We start from the raw sequence: 17374 nt of genomic DNA on the forward strand, positions 1-17374 counted from the left end.
GTGGGCCATTTAGATCAAACTATTAGTAAATTACCTAAGGGCTGGACCTCACAACTGCATTTAATTTGGTCGCTTCTCAAGAGTAGTGGTCACAAAATTGAACTGTTTATAATCACTTTTTTACAAAACAAAGAAAGTTGTTGGCAGTAGTAAGATAAAATTCCTAATGTAGTAGATCAAGCAGTTCTAGACCACAGCTGTGCCTTAAACAAATGTTGCCAGTTCCAGAACTACCCCCTATTTCTCCAGCAAAATCTCCAGGACCACCAGTTTCTCCCTTACAAAATTTTTCATACATACTCATTCCTTATTCATTCACTCATTCATTTAGATGAAAAAGTATTATTTTTTAAACAGATTGCTGAGCTATTGAATTCTATCAGCTCAAATATACTCCTTATTTCAGAATCCATGGTTCATTGTCATATTATTTTAATGTTTGCGTGCTCACTGAATCTGTTAATGTTCTCTTGTTATGCCACATTTACAGTATGTGCCCAAGCGCTTGCCTTTTTCTTTATTTTGCTTCAAGAAATATTGTTTTTTTTAATACATTTATAGTGTGTCCCTCTTAATTATTACTGGATGTCATCGTTGGAAGCACACACAGTCAATTCTTTCTGGAGCAGATAACAGAGTCTAGTTTTTATTTTATATACTTTTTCTCATTTAAGTTATTATAGAGGTCCCCTTTTAGAAAATATTTCACAAAGGCTGGCACAGTGGATGATTTGGTGCCACCTAAATATTTATTTCAGGCATTTCATGAATTCTGAAATTGTAACAAATTTTCCAAATAGATGTCTAGAATTGTTTTTCCAATAGAAGGTTTAAGCTTGTTTTTTCTACACTAACAATGCTTTTCTAAGTATTATTCATTCTATATTATACTAATATAATTAGAAAACTATTGCTGAATTTTCAACTTAATGAATGTAAACCTAGTGTGAAAATGTACAAAAATGTAATTCCATATTTTGAGGACCTGTGCTTAAGTACAGTGTACAATATACTTTAGGTATAAATTTTATATTTTCTAAGATCCATGTACTGCTGAAAAACATGTTTGTTAATTGAGATATTCAGATATAGTTAAGTGTTTGGAACAGTTTAAGGTCCTTTTAGTTCTATTTTTATGAGCACTGTCAGTATAGTATTCCATTAAGCCTTGTGTCCTTGTTTAACCTTGGATCTAAATGGAATCCTGTGTATTTCCTGTTGAGGTTTCAAGGCATGTACAAGATGTATTGGGAAGAATGACTGACATGTCAGTACTGAGCAGTCATAGTCTACACAAGCATTCAACACATCTGTGTGTGCTGATAGTGCAGCCTTAATATATTTTGCTTTGTATATGTAACTGTCAGTCATATAAAGTTCACAGCCTCACAGACAGACTTCTTTTTCCAACACATCAATTAGCTCAGTGCTGACATGTCCTTGTTAAGAATAGCACATTTCTTCATTCTCATCATTCAAGTCAAGAATACAATATATAGCATGTATTTTCTGTGTGATGGTTTTATCTTCACTTACAATTGTAGTTCCTGTAAGTATTTTGGGCTTCATAGACTGCATTTCTTTATTTGAAATCTTTACTTGGTAGCTTGCTGGTGCTGTTGTCAGTATTTGTACATGAAGTATTTTTTTTTAAATGCCCTGTGCTTTAACTGAGTAAGGGCACCTCCTTGATAAAAGTAGACATAACAATAGATATAACACATAGCAGAGAGAAAACTATTTCAGACCTGTTCTTTCCTTTAGTTGTTTCTTAATGTTTGCATATATTTTTACAATTCCGTCTGTGTAATACTCCCTTCTTACTGTCTAATGAGCTGTTTTCTGTTTTAAATATCTTTACAAAACTAGATCCTGGGAAAGACTATGCACAGCTTACTGCAAGAGAAAATGTCAATTAATATTGCAGAAAACCTTTATATTCATTCTCTTAAGAAAATATGAAAGGTTACAAACCCTTTGAGGAGACCCTTTAGGCCAGCTTCTCTTCTAATTTAAATTCTAGCTTGTTCTATGACGTGTTAAATAATAACTCTCAATCCCATCAAGAACACACATGGGCTCTGCTATACTGTATATAAATACTGTATCTCTGTAGCTGCATGCATCCCCAAGAAATATGTACATATTGGTTCAATGAGGACATATAGTGGCATATTCCACCCAAGCAAAACTCATCTGTGGTGCCAAACAAGTATGGCAACCTATAATTGGTGAAAAAGCCATACTGGGCTATAAAATACTATTTTGAGACAAAACTATTGAGATCACAACAAAAATGATGAAACATTTACATTGACCAGCTGTTGATAAAATGTTTATTACAGTGGATTTTTGGGGATGTGAGGTTGGAAGAATAAAGCGACGCATGATTTTTGGAAGGGCTAAAATGTTTGTGCCACAGTAGTTTTGGACAATTTATGGGAGTGTGTCTGAAAGCATGTAAGAGTGTGTCAAGTAAGTAGTGAAATGCGGTCTCAGGACATATGGAGTTCTATGTAGCAGCAGCCAATTGTAGGGGGATAGAATTGCTGGTGGAGAGAAAACATGATGTAAGACAATAGAAAACCAAGTTCTTTTCAAATCTATCCACGTAGATTTGCTGACTGGGGCTATGGTGGCTCACATAATTGGCACAGTACCCGGCGCCCACAATCGCCAAATGACTTGAGGCCAGAATGGCCTCAATGTGTAAATCTACATGGGGCCCACAAGGTCTGCCAATTATGGTCTGATATTTCAGCCCATCTGGGGCAGTTGCCAGTCCAATGTGGTCATTTCTGTTTGGCTGGAAAAGGTGCTGTTAAGTGTTGCTTTGCTCCTTTTAACCATTTTATTCAAGAGCACAGCTTTACAAAGTTAATGGCGAAGGATCCCCTGGCCTATTGTGCTGATCTTATTACTAATATCGTATTCAGCCAAGAGCTGCCACTTATTCTCAGATTCAGACAGAAATACAATTATGACATTCCTGTGCTACAGATTAACTGTTAATCTAATAATTTTTTACAGACATGACAAAAATGTTTGCAAAGTATTTATTCTAGTCTAAAATAATTCACCCTGCGTAAATATATACTGTATATGTCAACACCCCACAGATATATTAATGGTTTAGTCCTGTTTCCTAGAAGCAAACTATGATAAGTCAATACAAATGGTTAAGTTATGAAATGTTTATTTTTGTGCTTGATATTTCTGAAGTGCAATAACTGATTCCAGGATTCTTGCAAGGATACTTATTTACAATACATTTCTCATGCCACATTCTTTCTGTCCATATTAATACATTAAAAATGTGAGCTTTTAAGTCACAGATGCAAATATGAAACAACAGCCCAAGCCTTAAGCCTCAAAGACGAATGCCCCACATTAAGTACAGTAAGTGTAAAATGCACATTTGAAACATATATAAGATCAAATTTTGTTTTTTAAAGAAAAACATTTTTTGTCTTTGCTTATTTACATGTATCAATTTAAACTTTTTAAAATCATTTAAAGTGCATTAAGGATTAGTGTGATCAAACTTTGATTTTTCCATTGTCGATATCTCCTTTCGAATGGTGAATTAAAAAAAAATCTACAACCAGGAAGCAATGCCATGCTCTTCTTTTACAATCCAGATGCCGTCAATCACCTTGCCATTCTGAAAGAGAATCATTGTAAGAGACTTTCTTTAATTTCTAAACCATGAAAATGATAGCTCTGAGACTATGTGGTTTCTATCACTGTATTCAAAAAGCAATATCATATTTAAAGAAACGATTCTGTAAAAGAGCTTAGAATGGCTGAGTATACTGATATATTCTGTATCCTAGTAGCATAAGAGAGAGTTTTGCAGATTCGTCTTGTTTTGCTTTTATGTTACTAAAGCTTACCTACTTCAAGATTCATTTATCTAGCTCAAACTAGCCTCAGGATTTAGAGCTGTTGAAGACTTCTTACTTGGTCATCTGAGACCTGCTCCAGGTAGATGTGTGTGGAATTGAAGACTTGCATTCTTGTGTACCCATAGTCTGTGCTCCTGAATGCACTCCAGTCTCGTGGCTTTGGAATGAATCCATCATGTTTCTCACGGCATCCCTGGGAAACAATGCAAACAGTCATAGATTCACAGTATGTGGCCTCCAAGCCTCTGTTTTAAGTTATGGATTTTCAGTTGCATCAATATGATTTTGACATTGTGCTTCTCAAGAGACTGTGGTTCATTGTCTTACATTTTTGATGAATTGCAATGAAAATGTCCTTTTCATGAGGACACTTTGATATGGGAAGCGCAATATTATTGCGGTCGAGAGCTTTCTAATTTTCACTACTACATATTTAGAGACTGCAGTCATGAATTAGGCTGTTATATTTCATGAAAATTGAGGTATTTCAGTGATTTGATGTTAGTGAGAACACTTTCTGACATGATATTTAATGATGGTTCAATTGAAAACCCAGCAGAAAATAAAATTCTTATGTGTGTATTCATACATTTTGAGATAAAAAGTTATTGTTACATACCACAGCCACAGTGTCAAAATTAGATTAAGGAGCGGGGGGGGGGGGGGTATCAAGACACTCTAGATACATGGAGAGAATGCATAATATGAATGTACACAAGGTTATTATGGAATTAACATCACTAGTTGGGAGTAGGGTTCAGTAAGGGTTGAATAAGTTTATGACAGGGTCGGTTCAGGTTTGGACTAGACCCTCACTGTCAGGGGGACAGTAAGAAATGGAGTCTCATGTAGAAACTCCTGAGTGAATGAAAAATCAAAACCCTGGAAGGGGGCTGGTTTCAGCAGCAATCCCAGAGTGGACTGGGAAATTTAGAATCTCGCTGTGAGGCTTCTGTCTGACTGTGTCTAAAGGAGAGTCCCATATACTATATGCATGATGCACGTACAGTGAGACTCCATTGTTCAATGACAGAGTCTTGTGGTGGTCTCACGGTGGGACTGTGATCAATAGAACCTTACAGTGGGGTTCTAAGTTCTTGCAGGCTTGAGGTGAGGCTGCTGGTTGCATTACTAGTCTGAAAAGGAGACCTCATTGTGCAGGTTATTAGTCTCACAGTGAGACTTTAGATTGTAAGGTTATGGAGAGCAGAGTAAGTCTTTCAATAAGTAGTAGCCTCGATCGTTTCTATACCAGCCCATTGGTAAGAGGGAAGAAAGTGAAGAGCTGACCAGCCAAAAGGGATGGACCAAGCTGAGAAAGGTGCTCACTGCTACTACAGTACTTGTAGGGACAAGTAGTTTAAAAGTACAGCGTCAGTACAGTTCAGGCCCAACAATTCAAGGGGAATCTGCCAGTTATGTAAACACAATTAATTTCAGACCTGATTAAGAAATGAATGATAATGAGTACTGGTTAAACTACAAGTGATAGAATGAAAGGAGCTGCCATTATTTGTTCATTGTCTGGCTGCAATACTTACAGCTGACCCTGTAATAATGTGCACTGGGGCCTTTGGGTTGACATAAGGTTCTTCTCTGCTTCCATTGAAGACCTTGTAGAAAATGAAAGAACTGGTTTGTGTTTGTATTTTAATCAAACAAATCTAAGCTCGTTTAGAAGGCATCAGTGCAATCCAATGGTTGAGGCTGTTTTTTGTGAGGGGTAAAATGTGATTAGGTACCTTCAGTTTTTTTACCAGTCCACAAGTGGTGGAATTTACCCCAAAAAACCACACACATGAGGATAAACACACTTAAATAATATTTTGTTATTTTGTGTTGTGAATGTGTTTCCAAACACTTGGAACATTTTTATGCTAACCACTGAAGTACTGTAGGTGATTTGTTTAACCAAATAGATCAGAGCTCATTTGAAATAAAAATGGTAACACCCTTTAGCTTTCAAGGACTACAGCTGGCCATTCTAGAACATACTAAGGAGAATACCTTGGCCAGCATTAGGTCTCACAATGCTGGAGGTACTTAGCTAATTGCTACCGCTTGTTTGAGAATCCCAGTCCCAGCTGGCTAGTGATATAGCCAAGATGTATGATCATAATCTGGTAGAATGCTAAACTTACTGGACTACAAGATTCATCCTACAGGTATGTTCTAAATGTATACCAGTACCAACCACTCAGAAGGCCTGTCATTCATCTAACATTATATATATGCATTTTATTACTTTTATTCTATGCATTCATTTATGCCATCATTACATCCTTATCCAACTGTTCTTATCCATTCACTATACTAATTTCAGTATAAGGTTTTATTCCTCATAGGAAAATATCTTTACCTTGAATCCATACACAGGCCACAGTCTTTCATAGGTGTGCTCATGTGCCCACAACTCTAAATCAACCCCTGAAAGATGAAAATTGGAATTTAGGTGTCTGACTGTGACAAAATTATAATAACAAATACATAATTATAACAACAGAGATGTGATAACATGATGTACTGTAACTGTATTTCAGCTAGGCTTCATCATGCTATTGTTATTCTTTATAGTTTAAAGATGGCACAACTTTTGAAATAAAAATAAATACACAATAAGAAAGAGTCAAGGCTGTGACAGTACTGTATCCTTATTCTTTTGAGATGCTGACATAATTCTGAAAAACAAAGCCCCTCTCCCTTATCACATTAAACATAGACATACTGTACACTAAATAATAAACCCTTTCTCTTATTGTTTCAACATGAATGTTGATTTTAAAAATGATATGTTCCATAAGACGAAATAAGCTTGCCATCAGCAGCAAAAATCAGCCCGCTTTACAAATACATCTCCTGGCATAGGTCCTAACAAGATGTTATTTAAGCAGTCATTATCCACAATTAACTAGAATCAAGGAGGCATTAACCAAAATGTATTTACTTAACAGCTTAATTTACATTTTATAATGAAATAATAGAATAATGTTGACTTTCCTCAGAGAGCATGAGTTTTAAAATTGGCTTAGATGTGAAAGACCTAATGCAATGAAAAATGAAACACTACATATGGGAAAATATTAATTTTGGAACTACTAATAATATTCGAGCTGATGTACCAGCACAAATACCTGCTTTTCATCAAGACCTTGCTATAATAATAATGGGGATTTTTCATTAGGTTTTTGGCTGTAGCAATGCAGTCAGAATCAATTGAATCTCAATTGATGTATGTATCTATTGGTGTTAAACATATAATAGCCAAGACATTTTACCAAAAAGGTAGAAAAGATTTTCCAGGCCTGGGGCTGGAGGCTTGGTGTCATTACGTCCAAGTCGAACCTGGAACAAAACAAACCATTTCGAATAATCAAAGTTGAAATGGCATCTGGCATCACACACATCAACCAGCATAAACCTGTCAAATAAGTCACGTACTAAAGATTTCAGTAAAAGAAACAAATGGAAACTATTTTGTTGAACTTTGTGTTTTACATATCTTAAATATTTATTGAATGCATGGCAAAAACCACTCTCTAGGCCATATGTTATTGTAAACTGTAAGACGTTTTAGCCCATATTTATAGTTGTCTATTACTGGATCAGGTAAAAGACTGTATTTTATTATATTAAAGTCTACTGTCAGCACTAAAAAGATCAAAAGGTGGCATAAAATGTCAAGATGTCAGCAGAACACATATGTAGAATCTCTAGTTAACCTTATAATGACAATAAGTAGGTCGTAAAATACATGTTTTAGGGCCAACTACACAGAGCTGCCCTAAACATAAACAGTGGAAGAACTGTTTCTCCACCTGACAGAATTCAGGGAACTGGTACAAAAAGGAAGTGCTTAGGTTTTGTTCATAAACATCTGTAATTTGTTTTGTGCGGTAACACAAATATCTTTCTTATCCAGACAGAACTTGTGTGTTGTGTGACCAAGAAAATGTAATCAAAGCTTTCCGTCTCACTACTCTAAGAGTACTATTTGAGTGCTTAAAGAGTGAATGTGAGTTGTTATGATACAAGAATGTTAAATTATGACTTTCTGTAGAGGAGTTGAAGGTCAGAAGAGTATCCTGAAGTTTTACAGGATCTGGGTCGTCTATGAAATGATGAAGGGTAGTAATTCTGCTGCTAAGTCGTGCTTTGCTGGTGCCAGTTTTAAACAACTTAATGCCGTCTAGCACTACAACCTTGTTTACATTTGGAACCTATTCATTTAACTGTCAAAGCAACTTGATAAATGCATTTGAACTTGAACATGTTTAACTCTCCAAAAAAGAGGTTAATCATTATTTCCTTATAATATATATTAACAAAGAAAAAATAGTAAAGAATTCTTGGCAATACTGTTTTTAATTTCTTCAAGACCTACATAAAATCTTAAGTGAGTGAGATCTGATTAGTGGATGGGCTATTTTTTTGTTTCAGTTGTAGTTAAACCATATTTAAGGGAGAGAAAAGGAGTGATTCTAACATTGAGCTTAATTTGGGGTAAATCTCTTGGCTGACCCCAAATTAAGATTACTACCTGAATCACTCATAAGGAAGCTGTTATCAGAACAGCCCTTTTAACAAGGCATAAACATGCAAGAAGCATGATCTTTATACAAATATAGGTAGAAGTGTCTAGGATTAGATATTGTTTGAAATTTTGTTTGGTCAAACACTAGTAAAAGCAGAGAAGGGGTGTGATTTGAATATTGAGCATTATTGGAGTAACTCAACTGGGTGAGAAGAACAACAACAGAACCCCCAAAAGAAATGAGAGACACCATAATACTATTACAGAATTCTTAAATTCTGAAAATTAAGATGCTTGGCATGATAGTGCAGCAAACGTTTATAGTAACCTAAGGGATAATATGCATAACATACTGTAGCTTAAACACAGTTTGAAAGATTTCATTGAAATAGAGCTGAAATGATGAAATGTCTTAATGTAGCCAAGATTGGCTTATGGCAAGAAAGTGTGAAAATTTAGAATGGAGGAAGATCATTAGAGACACAAAAGAGTGAAATTCCCCAAAGTTTTCTCCATTCTAACGGGAACCTACATGTCCAAAAAATTGGAATCAAGGTTGAATGAACTCTAGTTGGGAAAGAATCAATGAGAGAAAGTCATCCCAAAAATGAAGGATAGTGGAGGACTTTTAAATGGAGGAAGGTGTAGTAGAGGGCTCCTGAAAGTGTTGAAAAAGCTTCTTGGGCAGGTATGCGTCAAAAGTAAGATGGACTTTGAATAATACTCATTTTGCTACAAAGTGCTTAAGGTTTAGGGTCAATAGGCATAAATCTAAGGGCATGATTACAGCTGTGATGAGATAAGCATACTGTACTGTCAGGCTGCTTCGATCAGGTATAGAGTGGTCGAAAATGGCATAGCACAGAGGAAAGGAGAATTAGGGAGCAGAATTGTTAATGCTGGGAGCATCAAGTTGAGAGAGATTGATGATGAGGGACGTCTAACCAGAATATGTGAGCGTGGCTAGATTTAGAGGGTTAATCCTGTAGTGAGCAAAGGTTGGAGTGAAAAAAAGGGTGTAGGGAAAGCAGGGATCAGTTAATGGATAGACTCCTGCAGAACAGGAGAAGAAATGCATGATGTTTCCATTGATGTAGGCAGGTGTCAGCTTGAATCAAATGTAGAAGTGAAGGCCTGAAGCTGAGAGTTGCACAATGGATTCATTGACGCAGACTGGTTGCAGTCCAAGCCATAGGTAAAGGTTCAGAATTGGAAAACAGGTATCCAAAGAGAGGCAGAAATTCAGGGAAAAAAGCCTGAGCCTCGGGCTCCCAGACCACCAGGGCTACAAGTGGAATAGTTCAGGGGAGAATGTTGGAGGCTGACACTGCACCCAATTGGACATTTGCTGGGGGGAGTTAGAACAGAACCCATTGCCACCACTGCTTGAACAAGAAGCTTCTCATCAGACTGATGGTATAAACAAAGTCCCACAGAGGTATTCGTGGAAAAATAACTTACATAGCTTTCAAACTTGGTGCAGTCATCTTTGTCATCATTGGAGCAATACATCGGCCTGTGTGCCATGGTTATGATCCAAGGACGAACTTTCCTGTTCTCTGGTTTGTTAGCCTCCTAGAAAATTGTTATGAAAACCACAGCAAATTACACGATGTAACATAAACTTTTGTACAATGTACGCTTTATTCATGAGTAAATGTTTCTTACTGGATTTCTCGCACCTGTAATTTACACTCACAGTGTTTCTTTTTGAGCAGAATAATAATAAAGACTTAACAGTGGCATAGCAACCAATAAACAACTAAAACTTCATACTGTTAATTGCCAAGAGCTGAAAATGTGGAATTTCAATAATAAAATGAATACATTGAAGTTTAAAATTGAAACAATCTCCACCTCCAAGTCTTTTTTCAGCCACTTATACTGTCTGAAAATTAAGTCCAGTCCATATTCTAGATAGAAGTACACTTCAGTTGAAAAGGAGATGATGTGAGCGGGTCCTGTGTTCCAGCTGTGGAGAAAAATTCATAGATGAATGAGCTTAAGAACAAATATATTGAAAGCATACATATTCAGATAAAGATAACTACAGTATGTGTTTAATTATCCATTCATACATTTACAATTTCTCCCAAAAGAAAATCCCAAAGTAGGTTAATGAATGAAGACCTTTTTTATAGAGTGATAAATTCGGCCAATTTGTTTTCTAGCCATTTAGTCATTTAAATGATGGGCAAAGTGGTGGCTCTGTGGCTAAGGATCTGCACCTGTGGCTAGAAGGTTGCTGGTTCAAATCATGTGGCTGACAGAGGAATCCTACTCCGCTGGGCCCCTGAGCAAGGCCCTTAACCCCAGCTGCTCTAGGGGTGCCGTATACTGTAAATGGCTGACCCTGTGCTCTGACCCCAAGCTTCTCTCTTCCCGTCTGTGTGCCTGTGTGTCTCATGGAGCGCAAGCTGGGGTATGTGAAAAAACAAATTCCTAATGCAAGAAATTGTATATGGCTAGTAAAGTGATCTCTCTTAAAATGGACGTTAAAAAATACCATTCAACGTTTAGTGATAACAGGTGTAAGCCTTTTAGTTTTAAAGGCTTTTAAGGGTTTGTTTTAAGAAGAATGGACATAAACATAATACACTCTTATCAAGTCTGAGTTATAAATCTTGCAAGAATAAGCAGGTTCAAAAGTTTATAACAACAGCAAATTACAGAATAAACCTATCAGAAAAACAAGAAGAAAGAGGTGCAGCAGAAGATACATGTTCATTCTAAAATGGAACAGACACCGATACTAATTAAATAAAAGGTTTTCTGAAACAAAAAGGTTTTGAGTCTGGATTTAAATGCACTCGGGGTAGGTGACTCTCTGATATCCTTGGGGATAGAATTACAAGCTTTGGGGCATAACAGGAGAAGGCCCTGTCACCATTGACATACAGTACAGTAGAGAAGACCAGAATCAGACAAATGAAGGTTGCAAGGTGGGGAATAGAGAGATAATAAGTCAGATACTGTATGTACTGAGGGGACAAGCCAAATAGAGCATGGGGATTTTGAAGTTAACTTGAAACCCGATAGGAAGCCAGTGCAAGGATTCCAAGACAGATGTAACGTGATCACCTGTACCTGTACAAGTTGGTCAGGATATTGACCTTTCTTATGTTGTACAATCCCAGATAACATACACACTGTTATTCTTCATATACTGAATATATATTAAACCCCATGCTTGAGCTACATTTTGAATAAATAATGTGAGAAATGGTAGAAGTGAGGTATCATACAGTTGTTTTACATTTCACACTGATTCAGAAACAAGGCTTCTTGATGAAAACTGAAAAATTCTTTCGACTTGTTTGTTCCTGTTTACTATTCTTAGACTTGTTTGCAAGAGACAAATATAGAAAGTAAAAGACCCAGAGTTTCTAAATTGTAGTGGCAAAGAAAGAGAATGTGAAAAGCCATTCACTGCTCGCTTAGGAAAGGATAAGGCCCGGGAAGGAGAGCACAGGAGGACACAAAGTAGAAAGTGTGCTCTTAGGAATTTAATTCCTGTCATCTACTCTGAAGGGTGGTACTCAATCACTTTAACAATGCTCATGCTAAGCATAAGGGCAAAACATCTCGGAGGTCTGGAAAATCACACAAAATTGATTGAGAGCTGAGAGCAATAAGCAGCCTGACAAGTTTTTTTGGTGCCCAGCAGTGTGTAAAGGATCCGCTGTCTGCACAGGCCGGCAGCATGCCACAGCTCTTCAGAACTTTAATTCCACAGCATCCTGACTGGGGCAAGCGCTGCAATTCTGTGGTCAAGCTGTTCCTAGCTGGACCCTTTTCTGATGTACTGTATCACCTTACACCCAGCACCAGGTGGAAGAAAAAGTATAGTATTCTGCTTCACTAGAATTTGGATTTCAGCTCCATCTGCTGTCACTTTCCCTGTGTCTAAACAAGAGTAATGCCATCAAAAAGCAAAGCTTCAGCCCAACATTTCGCCCAATATTTCTTTTTTCCTCTTCTTTTTTTAAACTTGACCATGAAAGAGCTTATTTGTTCAGCTACAAATATGTATATATAGCCTTTCCTTTCCAAATAAAAAGAAACCAAAAAGTGCTTGCCCATTGAATGCATATATAGGTTCCTTCTTCCCAGTGACTGTGTTGTGTGTGCTCAGCTGAATCTCAGCATGGGTATTTTCCATTAAGAGTGACAGGAAAGGGATCTCTTGGGTGTTGGGTTGAGAAAACAACCTCTCGGGTGTTTTCCTACCTGTACCAAAGGCTCTCAGTGTCTCCAGGCATGCTGAAACGGTTCTTGTAGTTGGAAAAATTGCTGTAAAAACATGAGAGTAAAGCTGTTGAAATGTATAGGCCATCAAACCGCACGCCCATAATTTCTTAGCTAATTAGCAACAGAAAAATGGTTTTCCTTACTGACACCAGAATAGGAAGATGGATCCTGTGCTACTGCTGTACAGGTTGTGTCTAGCCCTCATAGTTACAGTATGAGGGAGGGGGGAACCCACCAATTATACTGCTTGCAAAGAATGATAAAAATAAAACAAAACATGGTCTGGGAGTACATTTGAAATGTAAATCTTGGCAAACTGTAAATAAAAAGAAAGAATGCTCTAAAAGGAACATAGAAAGGTTATAAACAAGAGGAGGTCATTCACCACAGGTAGCACGTTAGCTAGTAAAAGAAACTGAGGTATGCATAGCTTCCACAAATGGCTAGGTGTTTGTTCATAAACACCCACAACCCTCTCAGTTTAAATGTATTTTCTCAGGGTTTCCACTTGTGTTCACTGGTTCATATTTTCATTTTTACTCTGAAGAAGTCCATTGGGTTGGCTGTGTCAATGCTTTTTCAGGATTTTGAATAATCGTCACTGTTCAACACCAAAAAAAAAATCTATTATTTTAGTCTGTCAGTGTAAGATATTGTTTTAAACCCTGAAATGTATCTGATTGCTTTGAACTGAATCTGAACTGGCTGCAGAAAAGCAATATTGTTTTGTGGTGTAATGTGGTGATTAAAATTATGCACACTATTCTAAACGAGATCTTACTAGTGCATGGTACAATTATAATGTAAAAACTCTCGATTTAAAATCTATACTTTTGAATATACTGTACATCCCACAACTCTATTTGTTTTCTTATTGCTTCCTCACAGTGTCTATAATATGTATATGATTTGATAACACACAGTACCTTTCAAAAGTATTTTTAATACAATTTCTAAAATATAAAATCGCAGTATTAATATACTTACTCACCATTTATTTTCCATAGTTTCCATTTTAAAAGTAATCAGCCTGAGTCACTGCTAAGACCCTCACACTAATGAGAGTGATGAGAAACATGCCCTTAACTCAGATTTATCCACCATTTTGCATGCTGGGGTCCCACAGTGTCCAGGGTCAATGTAAACTAGAAAAATAACAAACTCTCATTGGTGGTGCTGCCAAACACACGGATACTTTGTAGGTCTTGGGGCTTGTTGTTACATGGGAAGCTGAGAATGCCATGGCTAAATCAATCCCATCTGACCCTAGTGACACTTGACCACTACCACTTAGAGAACCCTCTTCACAATTGGCTGACATCACAGCCAGGACATGAGCTATCAATGCCAAATTTTAGAGCTCTAACTGTGCTATAAACCAATGGAGCTGTTTGAGAGCTCCTGTTTTAAGACAATGAAAACATACCGTCAGCAATCAACAGCTATCCCTCGATGGTGTGTTTTAAGGTCGTGCTTATCTTTTTGCTTCAACAGTACTATCAAAATGTTCTTTTTAAATACTGTATAAATGAATCAACAGGTTTACCAACACAAACTACTAAAAGTGAAATACTGTATTTCATCTGCATAAAATAACCTAATGGTACAGTATTTATTATTGCATGTTCGAGCCTGCAGGGAGTCTATTGGGGCTTTGAATATTAATAGCTTTCTTTAAGCCAACAAGACATTAGGGACTGATACAGATCTCTGAATAATAAAAGATGGTCTTCATAAATACTGGGGATGTTAAGTTCCAAAGAAAGTGCTTTTGCCAGAGAACTATCTGCAGTCTAAACACACAGACTACTTCAGACAGGATGCAAGGTGAGGTAAATATAACACAGGTATTTCCTGCCTATACAGTTACTGATTTATAAAATGCCTGTGCATTTGTCACCACTTTCAGCCAAAAAACACAGATCAGGGTGCCTTTACAAATTGCCCCCACTTATGGTTCCTGCATAAAGCAGTAGTTTGGGTTGGAGACCATTCTTCTCTTCTAACACACGTGCTATTTTAAAAATATTTTCATTGGCAGACTGGATGTTGACACACTGCATGCAAAAGGGAAAATCTTTTGTTTGAAAGTTAACAATAGATTTTTCCATCTTCATAGTTTCCTTGCAATTTCCATTTTTTTTATTGTATTTTCAATCCACTGATCCAATGTTAAAAAAGTGTATGGCTTTCTAAATTAGGCTCAACAATTTAAGCATTTTAAGCGTGTGTGTTTAAGGGGGATAAGTGGTAGTGTACAGTATTTCTTTTGGTCATTTCACAAGCAGCACAACAAGGTCTTTATTTAATGTACCATTACAACAGTAACATAAAACATAACAAAGGTTACAAATGAGAGGAGGCTATTCAGCCCATCATGGTACTGTATTTAGTAGCTAATTCATCAAGGATTGAATACAGTTGTTTCGTGAAAGAAGCCAGGGATTTGGCTTCAATAATGTGGTTAGGTAGTTTGTCCCATGCTCTCACAACCCTTTGCTTAAAGAAGTGCCTCCTCTTCTCAGTTTTTAATGCATTGCCCAAGGGTTTGCACTTTTTTCCTTTGTTAGGTGTCCTCAGGTTTGACTTTGTCAGTATATTTGAGGAATTAGAATACTTACACTTCTCTCTTCGAGGTCAATACACAGTATTCTAAGTGAGGTCTTACTAGCGCATTATACCATTTTAATGTAACATCCCTGGATTTAAATGTCTTAACATTTAAAATATCTTAACACTTTGTTTGCCTTTTGTATTGCTACCTCATATTGTCTAAAATATGTAAATGATATCAACACATTGTATTCATTTATTTTGTTTTATTTAATACAATTATTTTGACTTTATTGTTTTATTACAGTAATTTCTTTAAGGTTAGATTTGGCTTTAACTAAGGTCCTGACATTGGAATGCACTGGCACTTTGTGGGGAATCAAGTTTAGAGCCAAGACATGTTGTAAATGTTCCCCATGATATTTCCTTTTCTAATGCTTTGATCGGTCTCTATAAAGCTATTATTTGCTAGAAAAGACAGCATGGCAGATAAAACTCTTAACAGAAACCAGAAATAATCAGGAAGCATGACATGAAATGTTAACTAAGAATTAAATTAAATAAAGAAAAGATGTCAATGGTATAAATTACTCTCATTGCATACCAGTATAAACTGTTAAATTGGCAGTCCACATGTTTCTGTGTTTTCCTTTAAACATATTAGTATAGAACTTTAAAATAATATAATAATTATTATTATTAGAAAATAATATAAAATAAAGTAAAACAAATCCTCATTAAACCATAAAGACAGAGTCCACAACAGTAGTGAAATGGAGAAAATGACAAGTGTGATAATAATTTAACATTACCACTTACGTATAAATCTATATGTAGTGACTTATAAGGAACCAAAACATTGACTTCCAAGTATCTAATTTATATATATGAACACCAGTGTGCTTTTGTTTCCAGTTTGAAAGCATGCAGGTACTTTATATTCCACCCTTGACACAACTTGCAGTTATAGTAAGTGAAAGTTGGCTTCCTATACCTCAAAACCTCTGTGGTAGGTACTGAATGTAAAGCTTATATACAGCTAGGACAGGAATTGCAGGTTCATACTACCATCTTGTGGTTAAGTAATTATATTCTCCATTAATAAAGTAAAAGAGTTGCCTGACAGGAGAATCAGCAGTCCATGAGTAAAATATTTAATTGTTAAAGTAAATACATTTTATTTTATATTTGCAATGTGAAATTCATATGTCATCTATACAAGGCGTAGACCATTGCATCAGAAGACTATAATACCTTCCACAATAGTAAGCATTTAATGGCTAAGCAAGAAGATCATTACAACAAACAGGTAGAATTAAGTGTACCTGCCTTTGTAATAAGGAAGCCAAAGTGGGCTTAGAGACAAAAAGCAGATAAAAGAATGTGTAATTGCTCTGATCTCCAAGACCGAGAGTCTGATTATAGACTATAAAAACAATTAAATGAATATTTGTGTTTGATAGACACAGGTATTTTTCACATGCTGAGTGCTTTGTGTCATCCCCGCTTATTTTCTCCTTAACGAAATGTAATGTAAAGAAAACAGTGGAATGTTTTATTTTTTTTAAAAAAGCACAAATATCTGTTGTTAGCAAAACAAATGGCAAAGCCTGCCAATACTAATTACACAAGATTTAATTTTTGGATTCTTCCTTGTAAAGACCATACCTAAACAGCAATTACCAATAAATCAAATTAAAGTACATTGTAATTAGAAGGAAATATTAGCAATTCAAAAGATGTGCAAATAATACACTGAGGATTCAAATATATTTTCCCCTACTTCTGTAGAATATACTGTAAGAGAAGTTATAAACCAGTGGAAACCCTTCAGTTCAATGTAAACTAGCAATGTACATGCAAATGGAAACAGCTAAACTGAGCAAACAGAGTTACGTTTATGGTATGAGTAAATCAGAAAGCAATAGTGAAGTTAAGAGTCACTTGTAAGCTAGTCTAGCATTTTATCTTCCACAATATATTCCCCAAACCCATGTCACAGCTTACATAGTCAGTATACCACTTCAGATATGACCTTAGCATGTAGCAGCCATCAATGCTATAGAAAGAAAATCCAGTCACGCAAAAATGTCCCTACTTTGAGCTTCACTAGTCTGGTGTAAAAGATTTC

The 17374-nt window shown here is 36.2% G+C and overlaps 1 protein-coding gene across 3 annotated transcripts in view; it reads right to left on the minus strand.

Moving 5' to 3' along the window:
* Nucleotides 1–3179: 3179 nt before the first annotated feature.
* Nucleotides 3180–17374, minus strand: part of acp7 (acid phosphatase 7, tartrate resistant (putative)) — a 37812-nt gene continuing 23617 nt past the window's right edge. For all 3 annotated transcript variants that reach the window (XM_088924692.1, XM_088924694.1, XM_088924693.1), the window contains 8 exons: nt 12670–12732; nt 10297–10411; nt 9901–10014; nt 7184–7250; nt 6268–6335; nt 5450–5521; nt 3964–4101; nt 3180–3664 (listed from right to left, as the gene is read on the minus strand). In XM_088924692.1, coding sequence (XP_088780818.1) covers nt 3599–3664; nt 3964–4101; nt 5450–5521; nt 6268–6335; nt 7184–7250; nt 9901–10014; nt 10297–10411; nt 12670–12732 — 703 coding nt within the window. In that variant the 3' untranslated portion in view covers nt 3180–3598. The remainder of the gene's footprint in view (nt 3665–3963; nt 4102–5449; nt 5522–6267; nt 6336–7183; nt 7251–9900; nt 10015–10296; nt 10412–12669; nt 12733–17374) is intronic.

This window comes from Atractosteus spatula, chromosome 9 (genome assembly GCF_055471065.1).
Source record: "Atractosteus spatula isolate fAtrSpa1 chromosome 9, fAtrSpa1.hap1, whole genome shotgun sequence".
Classification (NCBI taxonomy): Eukaryota; Metazoa; Chordata; class Actinopteri; order Semionotiformes; family Lepisosteidae; genus Atractosteus; species Atractosteus spatula.